The sequence below is a fragment of the Pseudonaja textilis genome, chromosome 3 (assembly GCF_049901715.1).
Source record: "Pseudonaja textilis isolate UNSWEBS1 chromosome 3, rPseTex1.2, whole genome shotgun sequence".
Classification (NCBI taxonomy): domain Eukaryota; kingdom Metazoa; phylum Chordata; class Lepidosauria; order Squamata; family Elapidae; genus Pseudonaja; species Pseudonaja textilis.
In genome coordinates this window covers 74,626,637-74,643,863 of record NC_141992.1, presented here as the reverse complement: position 1 = coordinate 74,643,863, position 17,227 = coordinate 74,626,637, and the positions used below count along the sequence as shown (strand labels likewise).

The 17,227-nt window shown below is 36.7% G+C and overlaps 1 protein-coding gene across 1 annotated transcript in view; it reads left to right on the top strand.

Annotated features, from left to right (window-relative positions):
• The window catches only part of COL24A1 (collagen type XXIV alpha 1 chain), a 148,503-nt gene that overhangs the window by 90,591 nt on the left and 40,685 nt on the right, over positions 1-17,227 (top strand). Inside the window, exons 32-37 of the mRNA XM_087930128.1 lie at positions 4,431-4,484; positions 7,020-7,073; positions 7,331-7,384; positions 8,486-8,539; positions 10,979-11,032; positions 12,664-12,771. Coding sequence (XP_087786254.1) covers positions 4,431-4,484; positions 7,020-7,073; positions 7,331-7,384; positions 8,486-8,539; positions 10,979-11,032; positions 12,664-12,771 — 378 coding nt within the window. The remainder of the gene's footprint in view (positions 1-4,430; positions 4,485-7,019; positions 7,074-7,330; positions 7,385-8,485; positions 8,540-10,978; positions 11,033-12,663; positions 12,772-17,227) is intronic.

The following is a 17,227-nucleotide window of genomic DNA, read 5'->3' as shown; positions in this document are numbered from 1 at the left end:
TCAAGGAAGAAAAGGAAGGGAGGAAGAAAGGGAGGAAGGGCAAGAAGGAAAGAACAAGAAAGGAAGAAAGAGCAGGAAAGAAAGAAGAAGGGAGAGAAAGAAATAAAGAGGGAAAAAGAAAGAGAAAGAAAGAAAAATAGGAAGGAGGAAAGAAAGAGGAAGGGAGAGAAAGAAAGAGAAAAAGAAAGGAAGGAAGGAAGGGAGAGAAAGACAGAAAGAAAGGGGAAGGGGGAGAAAGAGAAAGAAAAAAGAAGGAAGAGGGAGAGAGAGAAAACTCAGTGCTATTATTTTTAATTATTCCATTATATATTAATATATATTAATATTTTACACTGTCCCTATACCTAGAGTGATTTTATTGCCTTTCTTTTGCCCAGGTATTTTTCAGGATTACATGTCTATAGTTCAGAGCATAAATACATGTGTGCTTAACAGAGTTGAAAAGGACCTTGGAGGTATTCTAGGCTAACCCCGTGTCCAGGCAGGAAAACTGAGGGTGCCAAATTCTGAGTAGAGGTCCTGGGAAAGGTGTCAGAATAACAATAGCACTTAGAAGGGACCTTGGGGTGGGGGGAACTCTATACCATTTCAGAGAAATGGCTGTCCAGTCTCTCTCTTCCAGTGTTGGAGTACCCAGAACTTCTGGTGGCAAGCAATTCCACTGGTTAATTGTTCTCATTGTCAGGAAGTTTCTCCTTACTTTTAGGTTGCTTCTCTCTCTGATCAGTTTCCATCCTTCTGGTGCTTTGGAAAATACATTGCACCCCCCGTCTTTCTGGCAGCTCCCTAAAAGCCTGTTGCCTATCACCTTCTTGGGCAAAGCATGTGAGCCATTTCCTCCTTTCAGTGGTCCATGAAAGTACATCTATAGTACGTAGATAATAAAGTCAACAAAAGGTGAACAACATTTTTACAGAACTATAGATATGTTGAGGCTGGGTGTGACAAGGAATGACTGGGAGGGGAGCGGCCAGGCGAGGCACCCCTTGATGTGAGTGACATTGAGTTGGCCACACCCACCTAGTCACATGACCTCCAAGCCATGCCCAGCCAGTCATATGACCACCCCAGTCACATGGCCACCAAGCCATGCCCACCCAGTCATCTGACCCTAAGCCACGCCCACCAAATAAGCCAAGCCCACCGAACTGGTAGTAAAAAAATTTGAATCCCACCACTGCTACAAATACAAGTAAGTCTTGTTTAATGACCACCTTATTTAGAAACATTTGCAGTTGTGATGGTGATGAAAAAGTAACTTTGCAACCAACCTTTGCATTTACAACTTTTGCAGGTCTATAAAGCAACGAAAGCTGAAGTGAGATCATGAGCACAGTCACAATTTCATTTCAAAGCAACCACTTTGTTTAATGACCAAGTTGCCAGTTCCAGCTAGTCTAGTCTAGTTCTCACCCAAATAACCATAATTGTTTGGGGCTAAAACTAATTTTCCTGGCCAGATGGACCATATAAACACAGCCATTGTGTTTCACTTTTATACTGCTAGTGTAAGTAAATTAAAAATTTGATGTTTCTAATAAAATTTTTAAAAATACTTAAAAAAGTGTAGGAATTCTCTCCTGTCAATTACAGGATTTTTTTTTTGATACAGCAATTCATATTTCTCCTTTACTTTAAAATGAATGGAAAACTGGGGAGAAGAATGAGCATAACACTTGTTCCTTTCCCATAGCCCCAAAGTCTAATTGGAATCAGTTTCCTGATCTTTGAAAATAACAGCTTTAAGATATTACAGAGGAGGTGCTTAAAGTATCTACATGTAGCACCCAAATCAAAATTTAATTTTGATATAATAATTGCAGTGTCTTTTCTCCCATTGATGGGTGATTGGTCAAGCTTTGGCAAAGACTGGGAAACACTGCAGCCCAAAGTCACATTTCCCATATAAGTTTTAAAATCTATAATGAATGACATTAGTAATGATGGCAGACATTATTGTTATCAATAATATATGAAGGCATAATTTATCAGATTGCTGTAGCTCCTATACATTGAGAGTAAGTTATCCAAAATAGTTCTTAATGCAAGGACAATAATGCTTTAATATCTATATTAGAGAACAGAAAGCTTGTTGAACTTCTTCCTTTGGTTGAACAGATGATAAATTTCCTGTAGTGCGACAATTTTTTATTTCATATTCTTTTATTTGTAGGAAATAAAACATGCAAAGACAAATCAGTCAATAACAGTGTAGATTAAATTATTAAACTAAAATTTTCAGTGTTATACAGCAAGAATTCTTTCATAAGCGACCCAAGTTAAACCTATATTTTTAAAGCAAAAAGAGAGATACAATATCTCTAAATGATACTAAAGTAAACATTAAATACACTTCAATATTTGATACACGTCCTGAACGTACATCTGAAACTGATCTGTGCTGTCCTCTTATTTGTACAGCAACTGGATGAGAGACAAATATCTTTTTTCCTTTACCAGAGAAAAAGTAGCAATAGTGAGTTGTGCATATTTTTTGAAAAATGGCCTTCAGAACATATAGTAAGGTGTAAAGAGCATGTGGGAGCAGATAGAATCAGGACTTTGAAGCAGCAACAAGAACTTGGAAAAAGATAGTATAGTTTTGTTAACTATTTTTTTGTACAGACATATGCATATGCTAGAGGAACTCTTGAAAGTTTTAGTGAATTGTGGATACGTTACCATCCTACAGTTCAAACTATGGCAGTAAGGAGGGATTTTTTAGTTCTATTTCCATAGAATTTTGTGCAAAATTTATTTCAATCTACTGTATATACAAGCAAGGCAGCATTTGTAAGCCAAGAACAAAGTATTGTCTATATTTCAAAGTATAGCCCTCCTTATACTCAGATTTAGTATAGAGTCAGGTTGATGTGGTAATTAAGACATCAGGCAAGAAACCAGATGATTATGAGTTCCAGTCCTGCCTTAGATAGGGAACTGGCTCAATGAACTTGAGCCAATCACTCTCTCTCACCCCTAGGAAGAAAGCAGTGGCAAATGAGCATGTTGAAATAAAACAGAAAAAGCAAGTCTGCCATAAAAATATCAAGTGCTAGATTGAATAAATTGACAGCATTGAAAAAAATGTGTCCTGATTTATTTGAAATACCTGAATGAATGGATAGATCTTTGCCTTGTGTCAAAATGTATTAAGCAGACGTCAGCAGATCATTAGCAATAAAGCATTGCAGAATTAGAACATTTCTACTGGGAATGCTTTATATATAATTAAATAGTTTCCTACCATAATTAAAACGCACAGTCATTTCCTCTACAATCTAGCTAGCCATGCTTCTGGAGGATAGTATTATACCTCTTAAACAATAGGGCATCTTACATGAATCAGTTTTGAAGGACACTAAAATAATATTTTGCATGTCTACCATATACAAGAAATGGGACACATAGATTTTTTTTCAAAGCACATCTTAATGTTGCTAAGCTTTAAAAGTAAGTTCCTTTTTTGTTGTCAGTGGTATATTTTCTGAATTTTATATGAAAAGTTCGTTACCCATCTATAAATGATCCTACTGGAAGGCCATTCAGACTGTAGCAGTTATTTGTCATTTGTCATATAATTTATAGTATGTCTTCATATAATTACAACAAAGTATGTGTCATTGAATTCACTGTTTATTTCACAGATAAATAGAAGATTTTATCTTTAGTTTGTATATCTTAACTTTTCAAAGACGATTTAGGATACCACTCACCAAAAGAAAGAATTTTCTAATTCATAAACCAGCCACAAGTCCTGACCAGCCACAAGTCAGTGACCAGCCACAAGTCCTTATATGGTAGAAACAAAATTATTGGATAAAAAAAAAAGCCTTAAGTGTCATTGAAGATTGTCAGGAATGATAGTCACCTAACAGTTGGGTTGGCAATATATAAACCAGGATAGTCATTAATATTGTTGTATCTTTAAGAGAATGTTGTAATTGTGATTGACTGGGGTTCCTCCAACGGCCATCAGATGGAGCCAGAAACCTGGTTTGTTCTTTGCATTTCCTTTGCTTTCCTTTTGCTTTTTGCCTGATCGTCATTCTGCTTGAATTGCTGTGAGTCTTGCAACTATTCGCAAACTCCGTTTACTGAACTTTGTTTATGATACCGGTAAAGAAAAGGACTTCATTTTTGGATTATCCCTGGACTGATTATTTTGAATACTAACTGCTTTAACCACGTATTATTTGGACTGTTTGTTGGACTTTGTTTACCCGTTTACAGGAAGTAAAACTTACATTTTACTATTCAGTGTATCTGTGTGCTGGTTGTTCGTTATTCATCACCACTCTCACTATATTTCCCTGAGTGCGCTTATTCTCCTAATGGGGAATACCTCAACAAGATGTTTTATGAATTGCATTTTGGTCAATTTATGAAGTTTTGAAAAAATTTAAGTAGCTTTTTGGTTTTGTTTTCAGGGTTTGCCTGGCCTTCCTGGAAGTATAGGAGATAGAGGGCCTTCAGGTGAACCAGTAAGTTCATTTCATTTCATTTGAAATGTGAAGTATAATGTATTGGAAAACATATATCTTGTTATGCTGTAATTAAAGATATATTAAAGAAGCAGCTTTATTTTTAGGCTAAAATTAAATGGCTCTTAGTAATTCTCTCTGTTCTATAGACTAAAGTAATTTTTTTCCTTCATTTCTTTAAGATAGAAGATTGTCCTCTTAAACTTGTCCACAAAAGCCTGAAAATCATGAAAGTGGTTATCTTGAGAGAGGGTGTCTTGCATTCACTTTAAAAAAAAATCCTTTTCTGGCCTTTTCTGTTCAGCTTTTGCCTCATCTTTTTAGACAGTCCTTATAGAGAACCCATATTTTATTCCCAAAAGATTACCCAACTGTAGTACATTTATATCAAGTATAAATAATAAAACACATATCTTCTGTGCTGCAATTTTACCTGTTCACAAACATACACCCTTCAAAATCAGTTAAGGATTTAATCTAGAGCAGGTGTGTCAAACTCACATTGTTACAGTGATGTATCAAGAATTTTTCCCCTTTGCTAAACCAGGCATGGGTGTGGCCAGCACGGGATGCATCTGGCCTGCAGGCTGGGAGTTTGACAGCCCTGATCTAAAGTGTCTCAGGTTTCTATAGTTAGCTGATGTGATTGTATATTTAATTTAGTCTCAGATACTTTGTTTAACTTTCTTATTAGATCTTAGAGGTTGAATAGAAAGTAAATTGTTTTTCTGAGTACGCAACCCACCTGTCAGTTAATATAAATACATTTGACAATGAATTTCAGCTGATTATTTAAGTCAGTATTTTTTCCAAACTTGGCAACTTTAAGAGGTATGGACTTCAACTCCCCAAATCCCCCAGCCAGCATGGAGAATTCTATGAGTTACATACTACATACATCTTAATGTTGCCAAGTTTAAAATCACTGATTTAAATTGAGTGACAACTTGAACAACAGTCTTTATGATAAAATACAGTAAGCAGTTTTTGAAAAATCTACATTTCCTAGGCTAGAAAAAAAGGCTATAAATTGTTGGTGGCAGGTGGCAAGTATTGTCTGCTAATTGTTCAAACCAATCTAAGAGAAATTAGGAGACCAGCAAAAATGTGTGCTTTGTCTCCACTGATTTTTAATTTCAAAATTCTGGTGTATTACTAATCTGTACCATTGGGAATAGTCAATTATTGTTTTGCTTGTGTGAGAATAATAAACATCTTTAAATAAAAATCTTATTTTTAAAACTTACATATAGAAACCATTACCTAGATTCAGAATTCTGTGCCACATTCATTTGTCTTACTGTGCATGGTTTCTTTTCTCCGTTCAAAACTAGAGAATCTTCTGTCAGAATTTAATCTATTAAAACAAAACCAAGATTCGGCCTCTTTCAAATGTATTTACAAAAACTAGTTGAAATTACAGAGCATGAAGCAAGAAGAATATGAAATTTGTAATCTGTAATCTGGTGATTACAGAGATATATCCATGCTTGCAGTCACCAGTTTTGGGAATACTAAGGAAGTGGTATGCCTTTGCTATCTTTGAGATTTTTTTTAAATCCAAGCTATGTCCTAGTTATAGTATATCCATATAGCCCCCAATCCAAGAACAACCCAAGCCTAAATCCACTTATTGTTTGATCCAAGAGAAGGTCAGGTAGATATTGCCAGAGCTTATCTAGCAGAGTTCCTGGTTTTGCTTATATAAGTGTATCAGAAGCAGTGTTGTGGACTTCAAAACTGGAAATTTCAAGGCATTGCCAGAAATCCCAAGTTTAGTAGACATCAACTTTTATTCTGAGGCTATTCTTTCAAATATGACTGATTTTTTAAAATAAATTCTACACTTATCATAGGCTTCTGAAAACATGTTTCAGAGCCTTCCCATGGGGCATTATTATCTTTCATTATTTCTTGATACTGTAGTCCAGAAGTCCATGAATCCACAAAGTTATATCCTTTCCATCAATGGTGTAAAAATGAAGGAAGTTGGCAAGATAATTTGCAGATCATATAGAATTATGAAATCATCACTGAATGGATACCACGCAATCTACAGAGAATCGTCAAGTTTGTTGTTGGAGACAGGAGGAAAGCCTAGAAGTTAAACCCTAGATCATAGAGATATATAGACAGATTGAGTTATGTGAGAATAGAGCTTCTACATGTATATAACTACATTCTTCTCTGTAATGCAGCTATGTCATGTCTCTAAACTTGTGCTGTGGGAATGTTATTGAATATGGAGCTACGTGTTTTTGAGGGTTCAAATGTAATGTTATGCCTAATAAGAAGCCTTGAGAAATATTCCATTGCCTGATGATGATTGGACTGTTGCAACAAATCCTCTTTAAGAGTGGGGACCATATTAAATTATTCTACTCTCAGAAGCTAATGAAACCTGGAAAAAAGGAAATATCCAGCTGGGAGAAAAATGTCTTCAAAAAACTGGCCAGCTGATGTTATAGGTATATAAGTGGGGTTTTTTTCATAATAAGAATGTAATGCTCACGTAAATTTTGGTTTTGATACTAGGGACCGAGGGGAGAACAAGGTGATGCTGGTCCTGTAGGTGAAGCTGGCTTTGAGGTGAGTCTTTTACCTCACCAAATGATGTAGACAAGCAAAACTGAAGATCCTGCTGCATCAAAGTAAAAAGTATAGAAGCCTTTAAAAATTTAATATTAGCCTTTAATATTGCACCATAGTAGAAAAAGATATTATACCAAGTATTTCATTCATCACCCCAATAAGACCTAGACCTGTGAACCTCCTAGTAAATTTCATCATGATCGAAAGCATTTAGTACTGGACAACGGATAACTCCATTTATCTTTTCAATACAGGGATCACCTGGCCCAGAGGGAGAGCCCGGACCACAAGGAGAACCGGGCACAAAGGTGATTGTTGGAGTAATTTTGTTGGGGTGCAGTTTGAATGATGAGAAAAACAGGCTGTTATTTTTCTACACATATCTTTGGGATATTTCCTGATGATTATATGCAGTCTCTATACATAAAATATTTATTATTTCCACTAGAAACATTCTTTCTGAAACTAGCTATGATGTTTTAGTTAAATTGGTCCAACATTAGGTGGTGTTGTCATTTCTGCATCTGTTCATAGGAGTCACACAGATAGATACAGATATACAGGAAACCTGGTGACACCAGAAAATATGGATTCAGAGAAGAAAAGTCCAAGTATTTTCTAATTCACACTCATAGCTTCACACTACTCAAGCCCTCCCAGCTTCTCCTTCCAGTCAACAAACATGGCCAGTCAGTCTTTCTGAAATCAGGATAGAAACTGCAAGTTTCATACATACATACATACATACATACATACATACATACATACATATGCAGGAATCTCTCAATCTCGCAATAGAAAAAGAAAAAGACATTTTATAAATAAGAAATAGGCAGCAGAAACCTTCAAGTAAAAAAATGACTGGAAGAAGGAAGGAAGGAAGGAAGGAAGGAAGGAAGGAAGGAAGGAAGGAAGGAAGGAAGGAAGGAAGGAAGGAAGGAAAGATCCAAGTGTCAGGATCTAGCAAATGTTCTTGTTCCTCTCATTGCTTCATCTTTATAAACGTAGAGTTCAGTCATCAAGGAATTCAAGGCTACTATATAAGCATTTGTTTCAACCCTGCTATGTTAATTAGCCCTCAGGGTTGTGTAGAGAAGCTTCATATTATATCATTACTTGATTGACAAGTTTATGTCTGGCTTAGTTAAGAATGAGGCATCTTTATCTTTCCACTATAGTTGGCATTTGTATTTGCAGAAAGCTATGCATTATAATACTTGTAACATATCTGCCTTTCCACTTGCTCTTTATTTGTGGTGAAAAACAATATAAAGACTAATTCATGCTTCAGAAATGAGTTCATTTTATAAAGAGCAAACTTTAGATATCTATTGTAGCAAACTTAGAGTTTTGTCCTTTGATCAGAATAGTAGTCACTCAGTGTGATATATTTCTGTTGCATTTAACAGGGAGATTCTGGACCAGTTGGCAATATTGGAGCAGCAGGTGAACAAGGTATAAGAGTAAGTACTGAATATTGTAGCATATTTTGTTACAAGGGGCAGAATTATATTGGAAATGCCAAAGGGCTATGTAAATTAGGAAAGCAGATAAGAAATGAAAAAAGTCTTTGCTATATCAGGATCATATTCGTTTAAAGAAAAATTTAAAACTACAGAAAGAAAAAATAAGGGATCTTCTAATGATCCAACCCCTTGCTCAAGCTGGAGACCCTATACCATTTCAGACAAATGGCTTTCCAATCTTTTTAAAAAAAATCTCCAGAAATCTCCCACAATTTCTGGAGTCAAGTCATTCCACTGGCTGATTGTTTTCAATGTCAGGAAATTTATCTTTAGTCCTAGGTTTTCTCCTTGATTAATTTCCATCCATTGTTCCTTGTTTTGTCTTCAGGTGCTTTGTGGCAACCCCTCAAATATTAGGACATTGCTCTCATATCACCTCTAGCACTTCTTTACATTAGATGTAATATGTTTTAATTATATAGCTTAAAGGTTCATAAAGTTGGACAGGAGTCTTTAACTTAGCATTCAGGCTAAGTTAAAGTACTCCAGGCTTATGGCTAACTAACCTTAATTTAAACGCATCCAGTGAAAGGGAGATGATCACTTGTCTGGCTAATTGGTTTCAACATTGAACTGCTATTGCTGCCAAAAAGGATTTTTGTTTCCCATAACTGTCAAAATCTGCCATCTTGTAACTTCTTTTATTTTGTGTATTTCACTCTGAAACATTAGCAAATAGGTCTACTATAGATACAAAGTGACAATAGATCAAGATAATCTGAATTATAAGAGCTGCAGCATATGTTTATCTGAAGTAAATTTTTCATGTTGAACATGATGGTAAGCTTCCTCTAATAGTCCATGACTTTGTTTTGCATATACATTTGCAATTACTGAGTAAATTAATAATACTCAAAGAATAGATAACAACTTGAAGTCAGAACACTAGTTCAAGCAGTAACCCAGAAGTAGTGCAGGTTACAGGGTTGTAACATTCAGGGTTGGTATATTTTTGTTATAATTTTTTTCATAGCATACCTATACAAAGTCAAATCACAGTTGCCAACTGGGAAATTGTGTTTACTCGTTTGGATGTATTGTTAGAAAATTGTTTCGAAATGTGCTACCTGACCAGAAGATTGGAAAAATAAGCAAGAGTGGAACAGATCATCCTCCAAGGGGGGAGGTCTAGAGAGCACAACAGATAACAGTCTGATAAATTGGTGGCTTGTAAATGATTACATAACTGTGGCAGTGATTTTGTGGAGGGGTAAGCCTCCAATTTCACTGCCATTCCCAAATTTATCTGGAACACAGCTATCAAACTCACTGCCTCACGTTGCCATCATGTGATGTTTCATGATGTTTTTCCCTGTCATGGAGCTGGGGTGGGCGTGGCTTGCACATGACGCATCCAGCCCATGGGCCACCAGTTTGACACCTCTGATCTAGAACATCTCAAAATGTCATGAATCCTAAGAGGTTGCAAACTCCTGATTCTTTACATGAAAATGTTTAGTGTGTTAATCTGTTACCTTTTTTAGTAGGACACAGCAATTACATTTTAATGAGGACAATAATATGATTCTAATGTGAACTGAGTTTACAAGCACCATATAACAACTATCCATTTGAAAATATAATAGAAACCAATTAAGAGAGATTTGAGTATATCTATATACAGATATATAACAGATAGGTAGGTAGAGAGATAGATTTGTAGTCTTAGTTTCCATAAAATATTATCTGTTTTTTCTAAAAGTATAAAATATAAAAGACTGCGGTTTATTGTCAACTCTAGAATGCTAAACTGTTTTAGAAAAGTGAAAGGAATATTCTGCTTGCCAGTGAAGATACTCCCTTTCAAGTCAAATTAAAAATATGAGGTAGTGCTACAGAAATGTACCATTTATTTAGTGTCTGTTAAGCCCTTCTTTAAAAGTTGATCTTCCAGTTTATCTTCCTCTACCTCCCTGTACATACATTCACTCCAATATCAGGAAGCTTAAATCTACATCTCCCTGTCATACAGTGTTGTTCTGGTTGTTTGCTCTGCGCAGCTTGTTTTATATCACTTTCAGACAACTTCTTGTTTGTGACAGCTGCTGTGTCGTTCAGTATTAAAACAGAACCATATTTAGATTCAGAATAAAGTTAATTGTGAATCATTTCAAATGCATGGATTTCAGCATCTCGGTATATTGGAAGTGCCGGGCAGACCAAGGTTAAACAAAAAGACAAATCTGTGACCATAACAATATCTAATACTATTCAGCAAATCTTTGTGTACTGGCACCATTATTAAAACTGCTGAATCCTTGACTCTTTTAGTCTGATTTGTTCGCTATTTTGTTGAGGTAATGTACTTTTGCTTGGGTTTTGAATACAGAAGATTTTTGGTACTAATAGCATTTTAACATTTCTTTTGAAACCTAGGGTATTCGAGGACCACCAGGAGAAGATGGTGTTCAAGGAAAAGATGGATTAAAGGTACTTTTTAAAATCAGAAATTATACTTACATGAGATAACTATTGCATTTTATTCTGTGATTCCTAAATTTAAATTATCTTTTAAGTCAGTGCATAACATTTCTGCTGCATCGGCATTGCATATTCTCAAGTTGGAAGATTGCATAAGAGAAGTTGCATTTGCTAGAAGAAAGCAGAGAAGCAAAAGGCACTCAATTGATCTCTTAGTAGTAACTGTGATGACCCGGGGCATGGCACAAATGCAACACAGTCAAATAAGCAAGAAGTGTCCCTTTAGTACCTCCAACTTTGCCCCCCAATGTCCAGGTTACCTTCGGCTGGAGAAAAAACTCTCCCAAAAACAGTCTTTAAGTGGAGGAAATTCAGTCCGAAAACAAAGTACATACAAACTGTAAATAAAAATCCACACAAACCACGCTGCAGTAATTAACTTGACAGGGTAGGAGAAGGAATCGCATGCTTGAAAGCCCAGCAAAACACACAATTGGGAAGGTGCCAGGAACCCAGATAAGCCTCGACGATACCAGATAATTCATGATTTGCTCCCAACAACTTTGCTGTGCGCAGCTTCCTTTTTTAAACACTGTGTTCCCAGCTGCAGCTAATGAAGGGAATCAGGGCTCTTTCCTCCTCCGTAAGCCCCGCAACTCACATTGCTCCCTTCTCCGTTCTTCCTGTGTGCCCTAGGATGAAGAGTGGGAGGGCCTGGGTCTTCCTCCAAATTCCCTCTCCCTTGCTGTACCTCTCCCCTGCTCTGCCCAGCCAGCCTTTGCCCTTCCCCAGTTTCTTTCACAGCCAACAGAGCTACAGTCCCACTCCCTGTCAGCTGCTCAGCCTCCCCCTCCAAATCAGATTCCAACAGGGGCATGACACTAATTCTGCTTAAGTATCCTCATGCTATCCTTCCTCATATTGTGAAATATATCTCAAATAGTCTATAGATTTATTGATATTATAATTCTCATAGAAAGACTCTCAAATCAAACTCAGCTGCTAGTTGGAGAAAACTAAACAATTTCCTATTCAGACATAGAGAAATGATTTGTCACTGTGTTCCTCCAAGATGTTTTTGAACTTCCTAATCCTGTGATGGCAAATCTATGGCATGTGTGCCACAGGTGGCACACAGAGCCATTTGTACGGGTACACGAGCCCCAGCCAAACTTACCTGCACTGCGCATGCGTGCGCCTCCCACCTAATTTTTGGGCTGTTTGAGGCAGTTTTCACCCTCCCAGAGGCTCGAAAAAAGCCTCTGAAGCCTACGGAGACCGAAAAACAGGCCTTCTGGAAATACCGGAAATGCTCGTTTTCAGCCTTTGGCGGGCCTCGGGAGCCCGGGGGAGGCCATTTTCGCTTTCCCGGGGGCTTGAGGAAAGCCTCTGCAGCCTTTAGAGGCCGAAAAACAGGCTTTTACCAACAAAGATACGGCAAAACTGAAGTATATTTTGCAGATGTATTACATGGAAATGATGTTCTTGATGCCATACTTGTTATACATATGTGTTACTCCTTTTCCCTATCCTAGACCTACGTGAAGAAAACATTTTATCAAGCCCTAGTTGCATAATTGTAATGTTCAGTAATTTAATGCTTTCCTACTTGATGCTTTTTATTTATATCTCTGCTTTAGGGCAGTTTAGGAGACCCTGGCCTTCCTGGAGAAGATGGTGAAAAAGGAAAAATTGGAATTCCCGGGCTTCCTGGCCCTCCAGGTGAACCTGGAATCAGAGGCATTCCAGTAAGTAAACTCAGAATTTAACAAAAATATAAACCCAATTATTGTGAAGAATCTTAGTCTTAATAATTTACCCAACTAAAGGTGTCCTAAAGGTTCATAAAATGAAAATACACTGTTCATAAGCTGTGAAGTCATTTGTGCTATTAAATTATAGGAATATATCATACAATACGGTCACTGTCAAAATTGCAGCATTATCTGGAAGAATGAAATTGGAGAAATAAATATCATGATCTGAATAATAGAAAATACATTTTTCAAAACAAAGATAATGGAAAAAAATATTTGAAACTTATTACATTTAAGTAAAGGCCACCCTTACCCAGAGAATATTTCCCTTAAAAGATTTGAAAGGCATGACTAAAATTATGAAACAAATTTCTGATTCCATATGAACAGTTTTTGGATGGGGTTCTCTCTTCAAACAGCAATGATTAATTTTATTTTCTGGCATAGTAAGAATATGGAATTGATTATTTTTGACATTTATGTAGGTCATATAACGACTTGAGATTATAAAACAGGAGCATTCATTTTGTTGTTCTAGTTTACTTAGTTTTGCATTTCTGATTGAGATACCATAAATCTCAATATATGCACAGAATGTTATTTAGGCAGACATATCCAGTGTTAGGCTTCAAAACTTTAAGTAGGGCTTTAAAAGATTTTTTTTAAATCTTGAAATGATAGTTTTATCACAATTTTTGGCCTCTACAATAAGGAGTTTTTTTTATGTAAGAAGCATCAGTGATTATGTCACCATTGTAGTATGTTACCTAACATGATGCATAATGTTCATGCTTATGTTTTCTATTATAAAGAAAAAGTCAGAGTGATTACAAATAACGATTCTTTCTACAAACTGTATCAGCTATTGTCCATTTCTAATTTTTGTGAAATATTATTGATTGGTTTATGGGTTTAAAACATTTATATCTCACCTTTATTCTCAGGGATAATAAAAAAAAAAACCCAGACATAAGATGTGTGGAAAGTGAAAAACATAGTAAGAGTGGCACCAATTCTTTTTTAAATGTTTCTTTTAAAATTAACTATGAACAGGAATGATATGAGAAAAGATATATGCATAAAAACACACATTATAATGGATCACAATTACGTGCAAGAACTATCAAAGAAAATATTCAAAATAAAACTTTCCATAATAAAGAATGTGTTTGGTTTAAGGTCTCGTCTTTACCCAAAAATTGTCTCCTTGATTTCTCTTTTGGTTAGTTTCCCAGAGCTGGTCCATACTATTCCATTATTTCCAAAATGGCAATATGTTATAAAAATAATTTGTTATAAAAATTATATCTTGGAAACAGGTTTAAGTCCATTCTTAGCCATGGAAGTCATGAGTGTCTTTGAACCAGTTGCTGTTTCTTCCTAATCTGGAAGAAAGTCAGGGTATAACAAATAAATAGATTTAGGGTCAAATTAAATGAAACACTAGTTAAACAATTAGAAATTGTATCAGTAGCTTTAAAAATATTGGAGTTTTTGGCTGAGGAAACCATCTGGATGTAGATTCAAATAGTGGGTAACCTATGTTGGAGTTTTCAGTATAGATATAACCCTCAACTTATGACCAGGTTAGCAAATGTTTAAAGTTATGATGGACCACCACCACCCACCCCTAATAAAGGCATTTGCAACTAGGATTTGAAGTTCCAATGGTTGCTCTCCCTTCCCCTTCTGTCACATGATTGCATTTTGTGTGCTCTGCAACTGGCCTGCATTTATTGTTGTTTATAGCAGAGGTCGCCGACCTTTTGGACCTCAGGGACCACCAAACTCATAATTTTAAATCCCAGGGACCACTAACCAGTTTTGTGGGTGTGACCTAATTTGTGGGTGTGGCTTGGTGGGTCATGTGACTGGCTGGGCATGGCTTGTATGTAAATATAAATATTTATATAAATATTGTTTTTTTTATAAAAAAAGAGCAACTTTTACCCAAAATCAGGCAAAGCAGACAGGCAGATTGAGTTGCTCACAGAACCATTCAGTGATCTAGCTATCTGCCATCGGCTATCTGAGTCTGTCACATAAAATTTGCTTGCTGTGAGTTTGCACTGAATAGTAGAACCTTCAGTCCTAAGGGAGGTTTGGCTGTACTTAAAAGCAGAGCCGAAGATCTAAAGACTAACTAGAAAGCAAGAAATCCAACCATTTCCTGCATCCTAGCTTATCTAAATCTCCAAGCAAAGCAGAACAGCTGATGGTCGGAAAAAGGAAAAATAGCAATTTAGCAGGCAAGTTTGCTGGGTAAGGAGTGAGTGGGCGGGGAGGGTTCCCACGGGCCACGTGGGTGGCGCAGCCTTGTGTTTCTATGCAAACTGGATTAATTGCTTTGGGGGGGGGTGCTCTGGGGGTGAGATTTCTCTGTGGCCAACCAAAATTTTCTTGCGGACCACTGCTTGGTGACCGCTGGTTTATAGCATGTGCTTTTTACTGGCATTTACTATGGGTTTTCAACAAAAGCTGTCCATTGCAGACAATGCAACACTCACTTAACAACCACCACATTTCTTTAACGAATTGCTGCAAAAAATGTTGTAAAATCATGTTGTAAACATGGGTGCCTTGATTTATGATCAGCGTGACATACAACAGAAAGTCCAGGTTCTATTAAGGTCATATGTCAAGGCTTATCTATAGATGATTTGTGCCAACTGTTTGCATTTGGAGATAAAGCAATTGAATGGGACCTGTAGGGCCCAAAAGCTTTCCCCCTGTACAAGACAAAATTGTGATCCAGGAAACAATCCTGTATTTTTCATTTGATTTTTAACAACCATCCATCTGATTTATAGCTGTTGAAGTGGTACCTCATCTAATTTGTCAGTAAGTTTGGCTGATATCTCAGGATCTGACACAGTTTAATAAAAACCAGAAGCATTCTGCTGTGCTTGCTTTGAATAAACTATTGCAGAGAAAAAACTAAAAAAAACCCTTATCTAGCTGCATACTTTGTTTGTTTGTTTATTGTAGCAAGGGGCTCAATACAGAGTTTTCTTGTGAAGCAGCTATCAACTCAAATCCAGCCATTAATTTTTTAGGAAACTGTGTCTGCTGGAAACATGTTTTACTTATTATTTGCTGCAGTATTTGTTTTTCTAATATGATAGTCATCAGTTTCTGTGTAATGCAAAATTAAGTATAGCCATGAAAATCTGGTAGTATGAGTGAGAAATGAAATATAGTTCAAAATGCATGTTATCAAAAAAAATTCAACATGGCTTTAAATAATCCCCCAAATAGGAGATTTTCAGTGAGTGGTTGTTGTTTTTTACTGTGTGGATCCTGCCATATGGTTGGGAAAAGGCAGACAATTATGAATATATTTATCCAGGAAGTATGGATCCAGTTTTAGGCTGTAACTCTTTGGCTTTGAGGAGGATCAGTTTTATTGGATTCTTGGAAATGCAGAGAGACAATAGCCATCTGCCGCTTCATATTGTTTCAGAGGGAAAAATAAATAAATCAAGCTGGTGTCTATGTACATATGTGCGCATTTGTTTAAAAATGTTCTTCATTCCTAATTTTGGCTCTACCCAAATACAAATAATCAGTCAGAATAAAAATAACTAAAACTCCAGCTTAAAAAAGGGCATCTATAAAGTCTGGATGAAAAGAAACCCATCCAACACTGCTTCAGCAAAAGATAGTTCCATTGACTGGATCACGAGTGTCAAACTCTTATCGCGTCACAGGCCGGATTGTGACATATTGCGACATTTTTGCCTTTGCAAAGCCAGGGGCGTGGCCTCCGTGTGACATATCCAGCCCACAGGCCACTAGTTTGACGGGCCTGCACTAGATCCTATCACATAAAAGGTGGGGAAAAGTTGGACGGAGTGAAATCAGTGCTACTGCAAATAATTTGGACAGAGTTCCATAGGAGTTTGTAAGCCGTGGTAAATAGCTTGGATTAAGCTTAGAAAACTGTTTCAATACAGAGATGATGCTATCCTTTCTGAAGCACCACTCACCACTGATTCCACTTTCCAAACTATCTTTCAAGGGCACTTCACCAAAAGGGCCTCAATCACCAATACTAGGTCTCTTTGTTCTAGCAATATTTAGCTGATTACTAAAAGATAAGCTTCTGTCACACCAGTGTCTGGGAGACCTCCCAAGGTATTAACCTGATCTATTACAGGAGTTACCTGTTCAGATAAGTGATATCTCCCAAATCCTGCAAACCACTCACCTGAATAAGTAATGACACTATGTTTTCAGATTCATATTTTCCCTCACTTAGTCCTTTACAGCCAAGGGACATGAAGATGATGGTAAGTGGATTGCTTCTGGCAGCCCGAAAAGAAGTGTATTATCTGGACCCTTTCCAGTCAAGATTTTAGCTGAGTTAATATACTGATACTGCATTGTTGCTCTTGTTGATGACTCTGAAAGGTTTAAGAGAAGGATGATGCATCCATTTTTGACT